At 42.7% G+C, this 17,374-nt stretch overlaps 1 protein-coding gene across 1 annotated transcript in view; it reads right to left on the bottom strand.

Moving 5' to 3' along the window:
- Positions 1 to 926: 926 nt before the first annotated feature.
- The window catches only part of LOC147161626 (netrin receptor UNC5D-like), a 115,494-nt gene continuing 99,046 nt past the window's right edge, over positions 927 to 17,374 (bottom strand). Inside the window, exons 8-22 of the mRNA XM_086096818.1 lie at positions 15,492 to 15,669; positions 13,706 to 13,873; positions 13,459 to 13,623; positions 13,346 to 13,378; positions 11,610 to 11,822; positions 10,219 to 10,344; positions 9,139 to 9,348; positions 8,191 to 8,275; positions 6,476 to 6,647; positions 4,057 to 4,287; positions 2,933 to 3,082; positions 2,627 to 2,809; positions 2,322 to 2,500; positions 1,947 to 2,156; positions 927 to 1,534 (exon numbers count right to left, since the gene is read on the bottom strand). Coding sequence (XP_085952944.1) covers positions 1,339 to 1,534; positions 1,947 to 2,156; positions 2,322 to 2,500; positions 2,627 to 2,809; positions 2,933 to 3,082; positions 4,057 to 4,287; positions 6,476 to 6,647; positions 8,191 to 8,275; positions 9,139 to 9,348; positions 10,219 to 10,344; positions 11,610 to 11,822; positions 13,346 to 13,378; positions 13,459 to 13,623; positions 13,706 to 13,873; positions 15,492 to 15,669 — 2,499 coding nt within the window. The 3' untranslated portion in view covers positions 927 to 1,338. The remainder of the gene's footprint in view (positions 1,535 to 1,946; positions 2,157 to 2,321; positions 2,501 to 2,626; positions 2,810 to 2,932; positions 3,083 to 4,056; positions 4,288 to 6,475; positions 6,648 to 8,190; positions 8,276 to 9,138; positions 9,349 to 10,218; positions 10,345 to 11,609; positions 11,823 to 13,345; positions 13,379 to 13,458; positions 13,624 to 13,705; positions 13,874 to 15,491; positions 15,670 to 17,374) is intronic.

The raw sequence follows: 17,374 nt of genomic DNA, 5'->3' as shown, positions 1-17,374 counted from the left end.
TTAGCGCCCCTCCACTCTCTCGCTCTCACACACTCTCGCTGTCTCTTACACACACACACACACACACACACTTCCTGTTTGTCCCAGCTGGAATGCTGGGGGGTGTGGGGGGGGGGGGGGTCAGCTATCCAAGTGAGGGGCATTTATTAAGAGGGGGTGGGGGGTTTATTTTCTAGGGACATTCGGTTCGGTCACGCTTTGCCCAGTGAAGCTAATAAGGCAGATTAATATTTACCCAGCATACGGTGGTCTAATGTGTGTGTGTGTGTGTGTGTCTCTTGGGGCGCTAATGGAAAGAGTGTGTGTGGGCATGCGCAAAGGGGATAACTCTCTCACGGCGAGAAGGAAAGCCCACAGCACCCTCTATTGGCGGCGTATTTACAATACACTCTCAATGGTCACTTAATTAGGGACACCATCCAATGAGATCCAACGCGAGAGTGAAATCAACACGCTAATGTTCCCTTTTCATTTTTTATTTCTATTTATAGGCCACATGGATAGTGTAAGTTAGCTCCTAAGCTAGCTGCGTGCTAGCTTAGCATGTCCTAAATAGGGTGGCTCATTGGCTTGCTAGCAAATTGTGTAGTATACAGTGTTCTAAGTTGAATGTTTCATAGCTACTAAACTAGCCTCTTGCTATTGCTTTTGAGTTTGTGTGGACTATTTGCCAAATATCAAAATAAAGATGAGGCTAGGTTTGGGTAATTGTAACCAGTGAGGATCCTTAGCTTATCACAAAATTAGCATCTGTCGTGTCGGGTTTGGCTCTTGTTCCTTGTGTTTGCTAGCTTGCTACTAGCTAGCATCATATAACCGCCTATCTCGACATTTATTAAAGTTTTGACACACTCACCTGCGATCTTTCCAGAGTAGAAATGCATTTTGACAACGTACAGACGGTGAGAAGAGAGGCCAACACACAGTTGGACACAAAGCCATTTTATTCTGTTGGGAGTGAGTGGACCAGGTGGTTGTCCAAGGTACCTACTCTTCAGACGGTGTCACGCAAAAAATCTTCCTCATGCTAACTTTTTTTTCTTAGCATGTGTAGTAGTATCAAGTCGCCAACATGTTGCGTTTGTTATACCTCCACTTTTCGCACAATTAAAGACACGACTCAAAAGCAAAAAAAAAAAAAAAAGACAACATGACGTCACACTAAATGTTTGGCGGGCCCACACAGGAAGAGGAACAGGAAGTCGTCTTTCCAAGATGGACGCTTGTTGTCCGTCTTTCCCGACAACACAAACCTCACCTTGACGTTTGTTCCCGTCTGAAACGAGCTTCCGTATTAATCCGGGAAGTCCCTGCTAGTGTCTGCTCCTCAGCGTTCATTCAGTCTGCAGTCCTCATCGAGTTTAGGGAACCCCGCATGTCGTTGGCCTCACCTCCGGTGGGTGACTGCACCCGGCCGATCTCCTCGAGGGCGCTGGCCAGAGAGTCCAGGTCGGCCGAGTCCTGATGCTGCGCCTCCCACAGGCTCAGGATCACCGACGCCGGACTTTCGTGGCGGGCGAAGTAGCCCAGGTTCCTGCGGGGGCCAATAAACAATTAAAACTCATTCACTGCCATTGACGAGCATCTGATTCTGCTTCCCTGCAAATTTCAAATGTTGAAAATGTTTTAAAATGGCTGACATTGAATATGTTTAAAAGGTTGGCAACAACCTCAGAGTAAAGGGCATAAATCAAGGCTGGCATAAAGCCTGGCACCTGCAGCTTAGGAAATGGAATCCTTTAGTTGCAACCTTGAACGTGAAAAGCGGTATAGAAAAGAATTAGCTGAAAATCTTCACGCTGTTTGCGTGAAGTTCACTAGGGGGCAGTGTTTCACCAGAGTTGAGTCTGGGAACTTATTCCCCCTTCCTCCTGTTCTTCCTTGTCCCTCCCGGTCACCGTCAGCAAATATTTGCAGAAATAATTGCATAAATCATCTTAACGAACCCGAGAGACCCCAGACTCTTCTGTCTCACTCCTCTCCTGTCGTTCCTTTCACCAGATTTCCCACCTCTGAGGTCATCGGGAATCATCAAGCGTTCGCCCGGGTAACGAGCCAAGCGGCCCGAGATTCCCGACGGTCCGAGACCTTCCCGATCAGAATCTGGCGTGTCAACCGGAACGCCGTCCCGCCTGCTCTCCCGCACGCCTCCGCATCTATAATGAAATCAGCAGCGTGGTCGCGACTGGAGGCTTTGGCGGCTGATGGTAGATTAGACCCGACCAGGCCGCTTGTATCCCACTTTCTAAATAAGCATTTCGGAATTCTGCTTTTACCGCCGCATGGGAGTCCATTTAGAATTGAAATGGGAGATTTCCCACCTGTCCACTTGTAGCTTCTGGGCTAAGAGCCGCCAGTCCTTGCCCTTTGCCTTGGTGCCGTCAAACGTGGCGCTGATCCTCTGGCGGATGGAGAGGGGGATCTTGAAGGCCCGCGACCCCGCATGGGACGTGATGGAACAGTCCGACTCGGAAAAGAATGCGACGGGGACCTTCGGGTTCTGGCAGGGTGGGAAAAAAAAAACAAAGAGGTCCAATAACATTGAGTCCCTCTCCAGTTACCTGGAACATCATCATCAATGCTGATAACCTCGTGATCGCACACATACAATTGTTTACTGTCTCACCTCAGGTTGCACTGTTGTGTAGATCTGCAGGATTTGCTCTTCACCTTGAACCTGACGCACGCTGATTTTACACGAGAGAGGAGGTGAGGAAAAGGAGGAGGAGGCGTTGCTGGTACGCTCCAGGGAGAAGGCACACTGCAGGGGGCGCTGTTTGCCCCACCACACCTGACAGAAGGAGAACTCCTGCAGAGAAGGAGGAAGAGGAGGTCAGCCATTCCTGATTAACCTCCACACCTTGCGCAATAGAAATCAACACCATGGCTAGAAATAATCCACAGAATGAATAAAACAATCCAAGGAGTTTGCCTGGCAGGTGGTGAAAGGCTTGATGTTCCACAGCATCTGCGGGACGTCCTGGATGTTCACCTGCAGGCTGAGTGCATTCCCGCGGAATGACAACACTTTGGGCTCCTCCAGCAGGCGGCCGCCTCGGACGCGTTCGCCCGCCGTCACCTCCTGAGGGCGCAGTTCGGTGAGTTCGGATATCACAATAGAAATAGACACAATTAGGAATAATACGCAGAAAAAAGGCCCACGGCACGCGAGGGCAAAAGCGTAGACGCAATGAATGTGCCACACGATGAATTCAAGCGCTCCTCTGAGCAGTCACATTGCACAATAGAAATTAACGTAATAACTCGAAATAATCCCAAGAGTAAAAATTAAAAGTCCACAGCATTCTCGGTCATACAGACAATGTATAAGTATGTGATATAATCAATGTGATTGCTTCTCTTGACAGTTATTCATGACGACTTCCATCCTGCACAGCCGAATTCATGAGATTTAATCCAGAGTAAAAAATACATTTATGACCGTCGACCTTTTTGCATAGTAGAAATAAACTAGAAATAATCATAAAGTAGAATACATCTACAGCAACCTTGGTCACACGCATGCATGCCCTGTGAGTGTTCCCCTTGCCAGTTATTCATAATAACTGGCAATTTGCTCAATAGAAACAGATCATAATGACTAGAAATATTCCACACAGTAAAAAACACAAAAAACGAGGTCAGTCAAACAATCGCTCCTTGAGCCAGTTATTTCTGAAAACCGTTACTTACAATAACAATAAATATGGTATGGTCACGTACACATAGATTAATGCGATCGCTCTCCTCGCCAAATTTATGATAATCAACACAATTGTGACAATAGAAATGAACAGACAGTCTCGTAACAATCCACATAGTGAAAAAAAATCACATTCAAGTCAGGCACCAATTTTTCATGATAGCTACTTTGGACAATATAATCAAATGAAAAATTCCATTTAATAAAAAACAAAACAAACAAGCAAAAAAAACACACACAGTTTAGTCATGCAGAGGCCAAGATGATTTCACCAGTTATACATTATAACAACTACTTTGCCTAATAAAACATTAGAAACACTAGAAAACAATCCACAGAGTCGTGAACGTTACCTGGAAAGCGTGCGGCGTGTCGTCCACGCAGTAGACCCTGAGGATGAAGCCCATCGCGTTGGCGGTGTCAGGGCTTCCGAAGGCGGCCAATCGCAGCCGCTTGGCGGCGTCCGGCCGTAGCGGCTCGCCCACCAGGGCGTAGCGGCCGGGCCGCTCCAGCAGCACGTGGCAGCGCTGCGCCTCCAGCAGGCAGTAGCAGGAAGTGCAGTCTTCCTGCACGCACATCACTTCCTGTCAGCAAACAGAAAGAGAAGCCACGCCGCCGGTGAGCCCGCATACGGTTTTCACTGCGTGTCAACCTGTCGCCACTCTGACTTTTAGGACAATAATTTCAATTACCACCTACGGGGTGCGATAATGAAAACGGGATTGGATGACTCTCACTGACATGTTATAAGGAAAAGATGAGCTATGCATAAATTAAAGCCCTTCACATTTTATTGGGTCGCTACCGTTTGAAAGCAGTGGAGGCATAATGTGGAGAATGAGACGGCCCCTTATTTGCCAGTTTTTCATCAAACTGCCACGTTGTGCGAGAGAAATAATCACAAGCACCATAAAATAATACACAAAGTAAACAAAAAAAATCCACTGCGTGTTTGTTGATGAACAATCATTTGTCTTGCTAGTCATTTGCTAGAAAAAAAGTCCGCAGCATCCTAAATTGCTCCACTTTCCAATTAGATATGATAACTGCCACCCTGCGCAATAGAAACAAACACAATGAATTAGAAATAATCCACAGAAAAAAAAGATCACAACATGCCTGGGCACCTGCACAATTAAGGGACATGATTGCGCTGCTCTCCAATTATTCATGAAAACTGCCACCTAGCACAATAGAAATAAAAGGACGACTTGAAATAATCCACAAAGTAAAAATAAAAATATATGACATGCTCAGCCACACGCAGGCACATAGTAGTGGTCACACATTCATCAACAGTAATTCATAATGATAGCCACTTTTCATAATCAAAATAAACAATGTCTACAACTAGAAATAATCATAAAAATCTAAACAAAAGTCCAAGGCAAGCTTCGTTGTGGACAGTCACGCGCAAACAACTATCATATATTGAATGCCTTGGTTTTTCTTGCAAGTTACTCATGACAACCGCCACTCTGCCCAATCTAAATGAGCACAACTAGAAATAATCCAATTAGGAAAAAAAAAAAAAATCCTCTGCACAATGTATGTGCCATATGATTAAAGTGTTCGCACTTCTCACCAATTATTCACGATAAACGCCATACTGCACAATAAGAAAAAAAGATAATGACTAGAAATAATAATCCACAAAGTAAAAAAAAACAACTATTTTGTTGGAATGAGGAGCTTTTCTGAGTAATTTCTAGCATGTACGCTGATGATAAATCTACATATTCTAGTCACTGAGGCCCTGAATGAAATGTGCAGCAGGGGACTCGACTCTCTGATGGAGCCTTAATGGGCGACGGGGACCTCCAGTCGTGGTCGCAACGCTAATTCGGAGAAATTTTGGGTTACATCAGACGTCTTTCTCGTTATCTCACAGCGGTCAGAGTCGCGACGCCCCCCAATCGAATATAGGCGGTGCCTCACTCTTTTGATAGTCGTCTTTTATGCGTGGGTGTATACAGGTTATTCTGCCTCAAAGGCGTCCCCCACAACTCCTCCTCCCTAACTCCCTCCCTGCTTGAGGTCACCAGATCATTAAGAGAGCATCATGGATACATTCGCCGGCGAGAAGGTGTTGAGATGGAAGGTATGGAGAGGGAGGGTGTTGCTATTGAGGGGTGTGGAGATGGAAGGTGTAGAGGTGGAGGATGTAAAAACCGAGGGTTTCGAGATGGGGGTGTTAGGGTGGACGGTGAAGATGGAGTGTCGGGGGTGGAAGGTGTTGGATTAAGACTGTCCCGACCGATCATGCAATTTTTTTCACCGGAGTCTGAGGTACTTGATTTTTTTTGTATATATATATTTTTTTTATCCGAGTCCCTATCCGATACCTCAAGGCAAGGCAGCTTTATTTATATAGTACAGTACATTTCATACACAAGGCAACTTGATGTGCTTCACAAAAGCAAAGACACAAAGCATTCATAAACAACAGCTCACGAAGAAAACACAGAAAATAGAAGTAGCTTGCCAAAATTACTAAAAAAAAACGTAGACTGACAACATTTAAAAGCATTTACACTCGGGGCTGATTTCACTTCTACTTGCAGCGTATTCCATTGCGTGCAGCATAACAGCTAAATGCTGCTTCACCATGTTTGCTTTGCACTCCTCTAATTGACCCGAGTCTGCAGACAGAGCCCTACTGTGACCTATATAAAAATTAATGAACATTTATCCGACACCAGTCAACCTGAAAAATCATGACAACCTGAGTTGAGATGGAGGGAATCAAGATGGAGGGTGTGGATGACAGACCTCCCACTTGCGGTCCTGCGTCTGCCTCTTGAGTCGTGTGATCCAGTGGTCGGCGGCCGCTTCAGCGCAGTGCGCCATGGTCAGGACCACGGGGCAGGACAGCTCCAGGCCCGGCGGGCCGTACGTGACGGCGGGGCTCAGGAAGATTTCTGATCCTTCGCTCAACGCCGAGCTGTGAGCATGCAAGTCGCAACATTAGCTCGACATTTGACAACTGCAATGTGACTCAGCAGAGAGCAGTTAGCAAACTAGTGCTACTAACCGATTAACAAACTAACTGAATGACCTTAAAACCAATCAACTAAATGCCAACCTACCTAACTAGTTCACGACTGATCGACCAAAGTACCCTTATTGTTAAATAAATAATACCTTCTTGTTTGTGTTTTGTGAATGTTTTATTTTACAATTCTTATTCTGACAGAGCGAATATAAACAGTGATGACCAATAAAGGCGAAGGAATATCATTAGTCTCCGTGTCAATTGAAATAGATCATTTTGTAGTCGGTAGGGGTGTGTCACATGACAGCAGACTCCTGTGACTCGTGACTAAAATATACGAGGCTCTTGAGCATGTGAAAGTGAGCCGGGAAGTCTCATTTCGGCGACAAGAAAAGAAAGGAAATCCCATTTCTCCGTCCTGCCGGACTTTCTCCGCCTTTGGGCTGATAGCGTTTGATTGACAGCTCGGTGCTGTGACTCCGGCAGCTTCCTTAAGCGGCAAACTGCATGCGTCTTATCACACCGCTGCACAGTGCAGCGCGGCGCAGAAGTAGCACAGATGAGCGGAGAGCCGAGGCTCAGCAGTGGCTGAAGCCAGAGGCGCTTAGAGTCATCTCTGGGTTAACTATAACCTTCAAACCACCCTGAGATGACATTCGTTCTGGATGTATAACTATTACTAAATGACCAACCAACCAACCACTAAATAACTTCACAAATAAAACAACCACAGACTATGGAAAACCAACTAACCAAAGAACTGACTAACCAAATAACTGACTAATTAACAGACTTACAAACAAACAAACTAACTAACTGACTGACTGACCGACTAACTAACTAAACTACCAACTTCAAAACTAAGTAAGTAACCAACTAATGAGAATAACTTCCAACTGACTAACTTACCAACCAATTATCTGCCTGAGTGACAATCCAAATAATTAATTAAATAACCAAACAACCAACTAATTCACTGACATACCAACTGAACTAACAAATGAGAACTTCCAACTAACTGACCAACTAACTTAACTTACCAACAAACTAACTAAATAACCCAACAACCAACACATTCATTGGCATACCAGCTGACTAACTCGTTGACTTACCAACCAATGTGAAAAACTTCCAACTGACTAACTAACTGACTGACAAACTAACTAACTTACCAGCCCACTAACTACTGACAATTCATAAAAACTAAAATAACCAAACAAACAAAAAACACAAAAAACACAAAAATATATCACAGGCTACCTGACAACTTACAAACTAACCATCTGCCTAGTTAACCAACCAACCCACCAACCAACTAGATAACTGACCAACTGATTGACTTACAACCAAATGACCAACCTGACTGATTAACCAATAACTAAATGACTAACTCATTTCCTCACGTACTCACAACTAAGCAACTACATAACCACGTACACAACCAACAACTAATTGACCAACCAACGTAACAACGTGTTTTAGGTGCGCTCACCAGCTGTCCTCCTGGTTGACGATGACCGTTGTCTCCCACGTGGTGTCCTGAGTGATCCCCCCGACGGGCACCAGCAGACTCACTCCTGTGCACAACGTCGACGTCATTAGCACACCTGAGCTAAATCATCAACAAGTGGGAAGCTAACAATGCTTTCTGTATATGAAAGCCAGCTGCGACTATAACTAGCAGTAGTTTAGTGTAGTGTGCACGCCAGGCCACAATTACTTGCCTGTATCACTTTGCTCCACCATGCTAATATCACAACTTTATTTTTATTTGTATCAAATTTTATTCCTGATGTATTTCCAATTGATTTTCCTCCTCAATTTCCTTGAATTTTTTTCTATTTCAATGAAAGTATCACCTTGACAATTTGAATGAGTTCTTGTTGCAGTGTACTGCATATGCCCGCTATTCAAGGTGTTTGTGTGCTTTTAGGGATGGTGGAGGCTGATTGAGGCGAAGAAGGCCAAAGCTGTCGGCCTTCATCTGCGGAGTGAATGAAAAATGAATGTTCTCGCCGGATGGATGGCATTTTCTCATTCTTGCTGTGGGCCAATAACGACAAGGTCAAACATTGCCGAAATACGCCCGCCTCGCTCGCTAAGCGTTTGTGTGATTTTTTTTTTGTGTTTTGGCCTTTAGGAAGGAAAGAAGGAGCAAGGAAGGAGCAAAGAGGTGACAAAGAAGGAGGAGATATGAAGTAGAAAGACAGAGGGAGGAATGAAGCAAAGAAGGAGAAAAAAATGAAAGAATGAGGAAATAAGGAGAAAAGGAAATGAGGATAAAAAGCGTTAATATGGAATGGAAGGAAAGAATGATAAAAAGATGAACAAAAGGATGGAGAAAAGAAAGAAATGAGGAAAGTAAAAAGAAAAATCGAGGGAAGGAGGAAGGAAAAAAGTAAACGAGGAAGAAGGTAAGGAAGAGGAAAGAAGGAATAACCTGTGTTTGGCACCACCAGGCGTCCTCCCGCGTGCCCCAACACGGCCATGGCTTTGTGCCGTGGCCTGACCGCGGGTGGTGGCGCCCCCTGGGGGCCAAAGAAGTTCCGCTCTCCTCGGCCCAATGTGGCGCCCACCACGACTCCTCGGTAGTCCGGGGACAGGCCCCTGGGGAACGTCTGAGGGTGGAAGTCTGGGCCATCTGTGATCCCTACGTGCACGCACACAAACACACACGCGCACGTGTCAAAATGGACATGCACCACTTGTCTTGTGGGCAGAATGAGTAACAGAGTAACTAAGTAACTTATTTCGCCTAATGAGAAGCGCTTATCAGTATCTACCATTCATATCAATGTAATCACAATGACTATTAGAGAAGCTAATATAAGCAACTCAGAATCTCCAAGTATCCAAAAGCAATATAATTGAAATAAAGGACTAGCCAGTATGAGTAACAGAATACTCATGAGTAAATTATTTGGGTAAATGTATAGCTAAAATGAGTAACTGAGTAACTAATCAACTTGTATATGTGATTGAGCGACTATGAATAATTTTACTGTATTGGGTAAAGGATCAGCAAGTAACTACATGTAACTTACTTATTTGAGTAATAAGAGTAGCTACAATTAGTAACTGATTAACCACAACACATTTATTTGGGGCGATTGTAACAAAGTAATCTGGGTAATAGAGTAGCCACTATGAGAAACTCAACGTAAGTATCTGTGAGTATCTTAATTAATTGGGCAAATTAGTAGCTGGTAGAGTAACTGAGTACTGATAAGTAGTTAGTATGAGTAACTGAATACCTACTTTGAGTAAATGTAAGTAACTTAATTTGAGAAATAAGAAGCTCGCATCACTAACTAAGTAGCTGCTATCATTGTGAGTAATGGCACAATGAGTAACCTAAATTAGTAGGTAGAGTAACTGAGTAACTAACCAGCTTCTATAACAAGCTAAGCCGTAGTAGTACTGTGGAGAGACTTACTCACTGTCACCCGGAAGTACTCCACTGCCTATTGTTTACAAACATGATATAAATGTCTAATCGGTTGATCTTAGAGGGGCTCACCTTTGACCTTGAGATCGGGGTCCAGGAGCTCCTTGTCCATGGCGTCTTGGAAGCACATGGAACTCGTGTACGTGCGAGACACGCTCAGGTCGGGCTGCAGCGACGAGTGGATCAACAGTGGGTTGCCTGCGGAAAGACGTGTGAGCATTCGTTCCTCTTATCCTTGATATCCATCTTAAACAAGTAGCTAGTATGATTAACTGGTTAATGAAGTACCACTACCTACAAAGTACTGCGAGTACCTCCTATAAGTAACTGAGTAATTACAATGAAATACTATGAGCGATATATTATAAGGCTACTACCTACAATGAAAAACTGAATAACTACTAGCTCCTACGAGTAACTTAATTGGACAAATGAGTGGCAGGCATGAGTAATTGTTTAGCTCGAACGGGTGAGAGAGTAACTACAAGTAACACAATTTGGGATAATGAGAAGCTAGTGTCAGGAAAAGTACCAATCGAAAGTAACAATTTAATCCCTATGAGAACCTCAATTGTTACTATTAGTATGCATAAAAATACCAAAACTGAGTAAATGAGTAACTGGCATGAATACCTCAGTACTACAGAGTAACTTGTTTGGGCAGATTAGTTGCTAGAATGAGTAACCGAGCAATTGATCAGCTAGTAAAAGTAACTAAATGAGTAGCTAATACAAGTAAATAAGTACCTACTAATAGCAAATTACAAGTACTTTAAACATATAAATAAATAGCTACCATGAGTAACTGAGTCGCTAAAACAAATGTAACGACAAGTAACTTATTTGAGCAAATGAAAAGCTAGTATAAGTATTAGACTAACTATATATAATTTATTTGAATACATGAACAGCTATTATAAGTAACTCCAAGTAACTTCTTTGTAAATGCATAGATAGTATGTGACAACTAAAAGTAACTACTAAATACTTTTGGGTATCTACGAGTAATTACTTTGTTAACAAAACAACTGCTGTAAGTAACTGAGTAACTACTACTACGTCTTTTTATGTGGAAACCAGAAACTGATTAACTACAGGCAACTAGGAGTAATTATTTGGGCAAAGTAACTGATATGAGTAACCGAGTAACTACGCAGAGCAGCATGGACGGCAAGTTTTGAAGGACACAAATAATTCAGTGAGGTGAGGAGGTAACAGCAACCTTCTTCGTACCCCGCTGCCCTCTCGCTGCAGTATCACAACAAACGTGACCTGCAATGCCAACCTTGTGAAACAAATTTACATTAAGCATCACACGCACATACGATAAAACATTGAATAGCGTCGCTGAATTATTCATACGCGTACACATACATGATTCATCCACACGTACACAAACACTTTAAATCACGTCATTCTTCGTGATAATTAATGTATAAACGTATATGTGTTGTTGGCGCTACCTTGTCGCGACGTCTTAAAGTTGAAAGACTGGAAACCTCCGGCGAGGGCGGACGAGTCGATGACGTCCACGCCGTAGTCGCTGCGGCTGCGGCGGTACACGGTGACGGCCACGATCAGCAGCGCCACCGTGGCCGCGCCGGCTGCCAGGCCGGAGTATAGCGCCACGTCGCCCCCGCCGCCGCCGCCGCCGCCAACGCCGCTCTCCACCACGCCTGAAAAACACAACAGCCGCTTTCATTACATAGTACCTTACAATCAATAACAGACTATGAGTAACTATAAGCAATTACTATGAGAAACTAACAAGAGTAATTTGAGTAATTATGTGAGTAAATAAGTAACTATGAGTAATGGAACAATAAATTTGGCCAACTAACAAATGTGCAAATCAGACAAGTGACTATGAGTAGTTTATTTGGGACACGGTGTAACTATTATGTGTAACAAAGTAACTTATTTTAGTAACTGAGTAATTACTTTTATTTTTTAAATATTTTTATTTTTAAATTTTTTATATTTTTTTGTTAATTTTAATTTTTTATTTTATTTTATTTATTAATGTTTAAAAAAAATGTTTTAACGGAGTAATTACTACCAGCGATTGAGTGACGTAATGAGGTAAAAGTAGCGAGTATGAGTAAGGGAGATCCTCTTGCAAAGACAAGAACTTTGAGGAGGTTCCTGAAAGAAACACAACAAAAAACAGACAAAACGCTTTGTGTGCAATTCAGTGATTTTCGTACAAAATGCGCAATGACAAAACTGTATCTTGTCCAAAGCAGAAACGAGGACCAAGGACCGAGCACCAACGGGCTGCTGGCTTGTTACATGTAGATAACAAGATCCAAGAGAGACATTGGGAGAAATCCTCTCAGCAGGACGGAGCGCAAAATGGGAAAAATAAAGAAAGCTCATTAACATTTTTCCACTGGCAGGTTAATTGGGGGCTCGCAAAGTTTGGGACAAACTAAAACAAAGCTGAGGACAAAGTGAGGAGAAGTCGCTACAAAGACTCTCAAGCCCCTTTCACACCTAAACTCACTGGAAGTTTTTGCTCTTGCGATTTTTACTTCCTGGAACTGTAAGAAACTGAAACCAGTTCCTACGTAAGGATCCTCTAAAATTATTAGTTCTAGTCAAACTACGCTGTTTCTCTCAAGATTTTTCTGAAACTTTTAGTTCTTGGTAATTGCTGTTCCTGGAACTAAGAAGTTCCCATCAGATACATTCAGGAGACCAGGGGTGGGAATCTTTGATTTGACTGTCTCACGGTTCGATTTTTGGGTCTGCGATTCGATTCACAATCAATTTCCGTTTCAGAACGATTTTAAGTCAAAATGATTTGACTGACAATTATTTCTGCTTTAATTTATAGATGTGCAAAGAATCGCCATGATCTACTCTGACTCGCTAATGCTAACTAGCGGGCCACTCACGGCACTTTTATCACTCAGAAGAAGGGCTATTCATACAAACGTATCAAAATGCGCCGAACCACACTGCCCCTAAGTGGCCAAATCAGGTACAACATGAACAGCGCTCCCAATGAAGGCACACACAAACAGACAATTTTGACACATTTAAAATCGATTCTGATTCTTATGAGAATCCATTTTTTGGCACACCCCTACAGGAGACCTCACCCAATTTATTATTATTAGTCCCAAGGATTTGTATTTTTTGTAATTAATTTCTCTGGGGCTTCTTTTGATCCCCACACACACAAAAAGCTCACCTTGCGGTTTGGCGTCACGCAGCAATTTTCCATCTGAAAACACACGCACATGTTTAGTTTTAGGCTAAACGCGGCCGTTTTTATCAACTTCCATATACAGTCGTCGCTCTCACTTTGTGTGCAGAGGCCTCCGGTGCAGTTGTCGGTAGCCAACGCCACACCGTCGCACAGCCGGCCGCCGTGCTTGGGTTCAGGCGCCGTGCACTCGCGGCTCCGCCTCCTCTCGCAGTCGCCTGTGCACGCCGACCACTCGGTCCACGTGCCCCAACCACCGTCCACTGAGCGGATCGCAATAAATGACAATATTAGCATATAAGCTAGGCTAACGTTGCGTCGTTGTCGATGTCGATGGCGCGTTACCTGGACACGGCGAAGTGCAGGCGCTCTTCTGCACCGACGCGCCGTCACAGAAGGAGCCGCCGTTGAGCGGTGCCGGGTTGGTGCACGTGCGCGAGCGCTTGTGGAGGCCGCGGCCGCAACGCACGTTGCACGGCGACCAATCGCTCCATGATGACCAGCCACCGTTCACTAAATGACAATAAAGTCATGAAAAGATGATTAAATTACAATTACATAAAATAAATATAAAATATCAGATTTTTGGCGGAAGACGTATGCTAAACTAGAAATACTTTAGTTGCCATGACTACTACTACTTTTATTTTCTTCAGACGGTTGGCAAATGTTTTTGGAGCATTCTTCTTTATGAAGGTGACCACCTCCAATTGTTTTTATAAAATGTATAAAAGTTTCCCAAATAAATTTGACTACGGTAATATTTAGCAGCGACTTATACTGTACATGTTTTTCTTCCTTTTTCAAGATGCATTTTTTTGACTGGAGCAATTTATTGTACGAATAATACGGTAAATGTGGTACATTAAAAACATAAGGACTTTAAATATGAGGCAAATGTTGATGTTTTTTTCAGGGCTGACACCGATATCAATTATCATTAGCCAATAACCGATATTTCAAGCCGATATTCATTTGCAGTAAAAGAGAAAATATTAGCGTCAAAATTTTAAAAATAACGTTGCTGCCATTAACTCATTCACTGCAATTCATTCGAACTATTTCCATTGGTTTCACATTTTTCCTCACTTTTTTCAACAAGAGTATGAAAACCGAGAAAAAAATATTGTATATTTAGAACAGATATAACGTTTGTGATTAATTGTGAGTTAACTAGTGAAGTCATGTGATTGATTACAATTAAAAATGTTAATCGCCTGATGCCCCTAATTAAAAAAAAGAAAAGAAAAGATTATTAAAAATTGTTCATACTTTTTGGAAAAAAATGTGAAACTAATCGAAAAAGTTCCAATAATTTTTTTACGTCTATAGCCGTCAATGGCAGTGAATGAGTTAAGCATATTTGTTAAAGCGTTTCAAATTGTAAACACTTTGAAGCTTTCCCTTTGAATTTTAAATATATAAAGAATAGATTCGTAAAAGGTAAAAATACCAAATATCGGCACAGATAATCGGCCCGGCCGATGATCAGTCTATCCCTAGAGGCATATACGCATTAAATATGATATACACATTGTACATTATAGATGTATAAACACTAAATATGATTTAAATATACAGACATTAAGGAGCTGCTTTTGAAACCCATAGCAGGAATTCAACCCAGACCAAGCTAAACGACACAGCATGATTAACGTAACTTTTGTTTACTTCGACTCTGGTGCGTAGCTGCTCTGTAAATATATGCTCATAAAGAAGTTAAAAAAAAAATGGATATAAGCACTAAATTGGAAAAAAAAGTGCAGTATAAATCCTGTCTAAGTGTCCCCAGAGTTCATCGAGAAGACGATGATGATGATCAACGGCAGCGACTGTCATGTTTGGCCGTGATTTGCGGTCACCAAAGTGACGCGTCAGCTCATTGGCTGTCACCAGACGGGAAGAACGAGTCGTCGGGCCATCATGAACATTATGGAAATGAATGATTGATGGGCCTTTGCGAAAAAAAAAAAAAAAGAAGAGAGAACCTGATTTATTCTTGCCGTGGCTTTGCGGCCTGTCTCTATCGACTAAATCACACGGAAAAGCAATAAAACACAAATTACTTGGAAACAACTCTTTAAAAAAAAAAGAGAAAAAAAAAGCAGAGTTAAGGGTTTTATTAGCTCACCAAAGACGACGACGGCGGCTGTGGAGCTGCGGCGCTTGGCCACGATGTTGCTGGCGACACAGGTGTAGTTTCCTGAATCGGAGAGGTGCGCCTGAGGGATGGCCAGACGGTGGTCACCTTTGGTGTCCGTAACGCCGCCGCCGATTCTCAAAAGCTCGTCGTTTTTTAGCCATTCCACCTGAAGACCACAAATACAGAGTAAAAAAAAATGTATAATTCAAATCAAAATGGCTACCCGTGTCTTTTCGGGCATGGTTTCTCGACTAAATTTTGCTGAGTTGACTTTTTTGATTTTTCATCTCCCATAAGTCAGTACATGCTAGGAGACGGAATCGTTGGGACCGTTGAAATGGACAAAGCGGACCTATAATGGATATTTCAGACTAAAATGGCTGTCTTTGTGTGTCTTGAGGTTTTTGAGATATTTTGTGTGTCTATTAATGCCTACTAAATTTCATGTTGCTGAATTTTCAAAACGCTCCAAAGGCACCTCCTAGCTATTTTAAAAACAATTTTTTTTAGCTTTACACACACAACCTCATCCATATTAAAATTCTCAACAGGATGAAAATTCCTGCCAAATTTGGTGAGTTTTTACGAAGGGTGTCAGGCGATTATTATTTTTTTAAATCTTAATTAATCGCATGACTTCAATAGTTAACTCACGATTAGTCACACATTTTATATCTATTCTAAATGTACAAGTTTTCATATTCTTGTTAACATAAAAGTGGGAAAAAAGTTAAACTAATAGAAACATGGCTAAATCTTTTAATCATTCATACAGTAATTTCATAATCGTAAAATTGAGCTAAAATTAAGAACTTGACTGCAAAAACGAGAGTAACATTGATTTGTGTTGAGGTCATTTTTTTGCCACTAGATGGCATAATTGCATTTGCAAGACGTTGGTGACAGCACTGTGCATTTTTTTTTCTCATATAAAAAGCTGTCTAATCGTGAACATGAAGTCCCTTGCGAAATTGTGCGCATTTTTAAAATGATAAAATACAACTTGACCCCAGTCTCCACAAATATATGCATTATTATTAAATTTATTACTGCAAAATTTTGACGTGGCGTTGGTACATGCTTTCCAAAATAAGGGGCGGTCATTAATCGCGCATTTAAAAAAATGAGTGAAACTATAAATGAACTTAAAATTCACGCACTAATTTTGAAAGCCCTCAAAATAACGACTCCTTTGGCACTGCCAAGCCGCGATGAAGGACGCTCCGTGGACGGCGATCTCCGCGCTTGAGCGCTGCTGTAAATTGACATTACCCGTCAGGAGCTTTTCATCCGCGGGGGAGCACTCTCTGATTCACGCCGCTCTATTTGAGGATTAAAAACTCCGTCCCGCTGGGAACGCCGCATGTTTGTACACCGGCGCGTGCGTCGATGTGTGCTTGAGCGCGCCGTGTGTGTTTGGCGTCCAGTCGCTGAGGGATTAGCACAGCAGCCAACAAACTCAGGGATTGCTTTGCTCTTTCCGAGCAACTCCAAGTTGAAAGGTGGAAAATAACAGAACACCAGGAAATCAATAAATCAGGAATCACGTCATCACGAGAGCGGTTTTGATATATTTTTTGTTCCCGCTCCCGCTGGTGGGCCGCGTTGCCAGCTCTGCTGAATTCGTCCATCACGTTTTTGTCTCCGCTGATTTTTTTTACCACCTGACGGTGTAATCAAGCTCGGCGCCGCCAAGCGTGCGCTATTCGATTATTCTTCGACCCACGCAATTACGGCGAAGGGAGCTTTGTACCTCCCATCGAAAAAGTCTCGGGCTGCTACAACAATAAAAAGGAAAAGAGCGCGAGCACATTATGCTGCTGTGCGTTGCCACGGAGACGAAGGTCAACAGCTTTTGCCGCAGAAAGAGT

This window comes from Leptonotus elevatus, chromosome 15, assembly GCF_054856555.1.
Source record: "Leptonotus elevatus isolate MCC_2025b chromosome 15, RoL_Lele_1.0, whole genome shotgun sequence".
In the NCBI taxonomy this organism is placed as follows: domain Eukaryota; kingdom Metazoa; phylum Chordata; class Actinopteri; order Syngnathiformes; family Syngnathidae; genus Leptonotus; species Leptonotus elevatus.
Note: the sequence above shows the minus strand (reverse complement) of the source record. Positions and strands in the feature narration are given on the sequence as shown.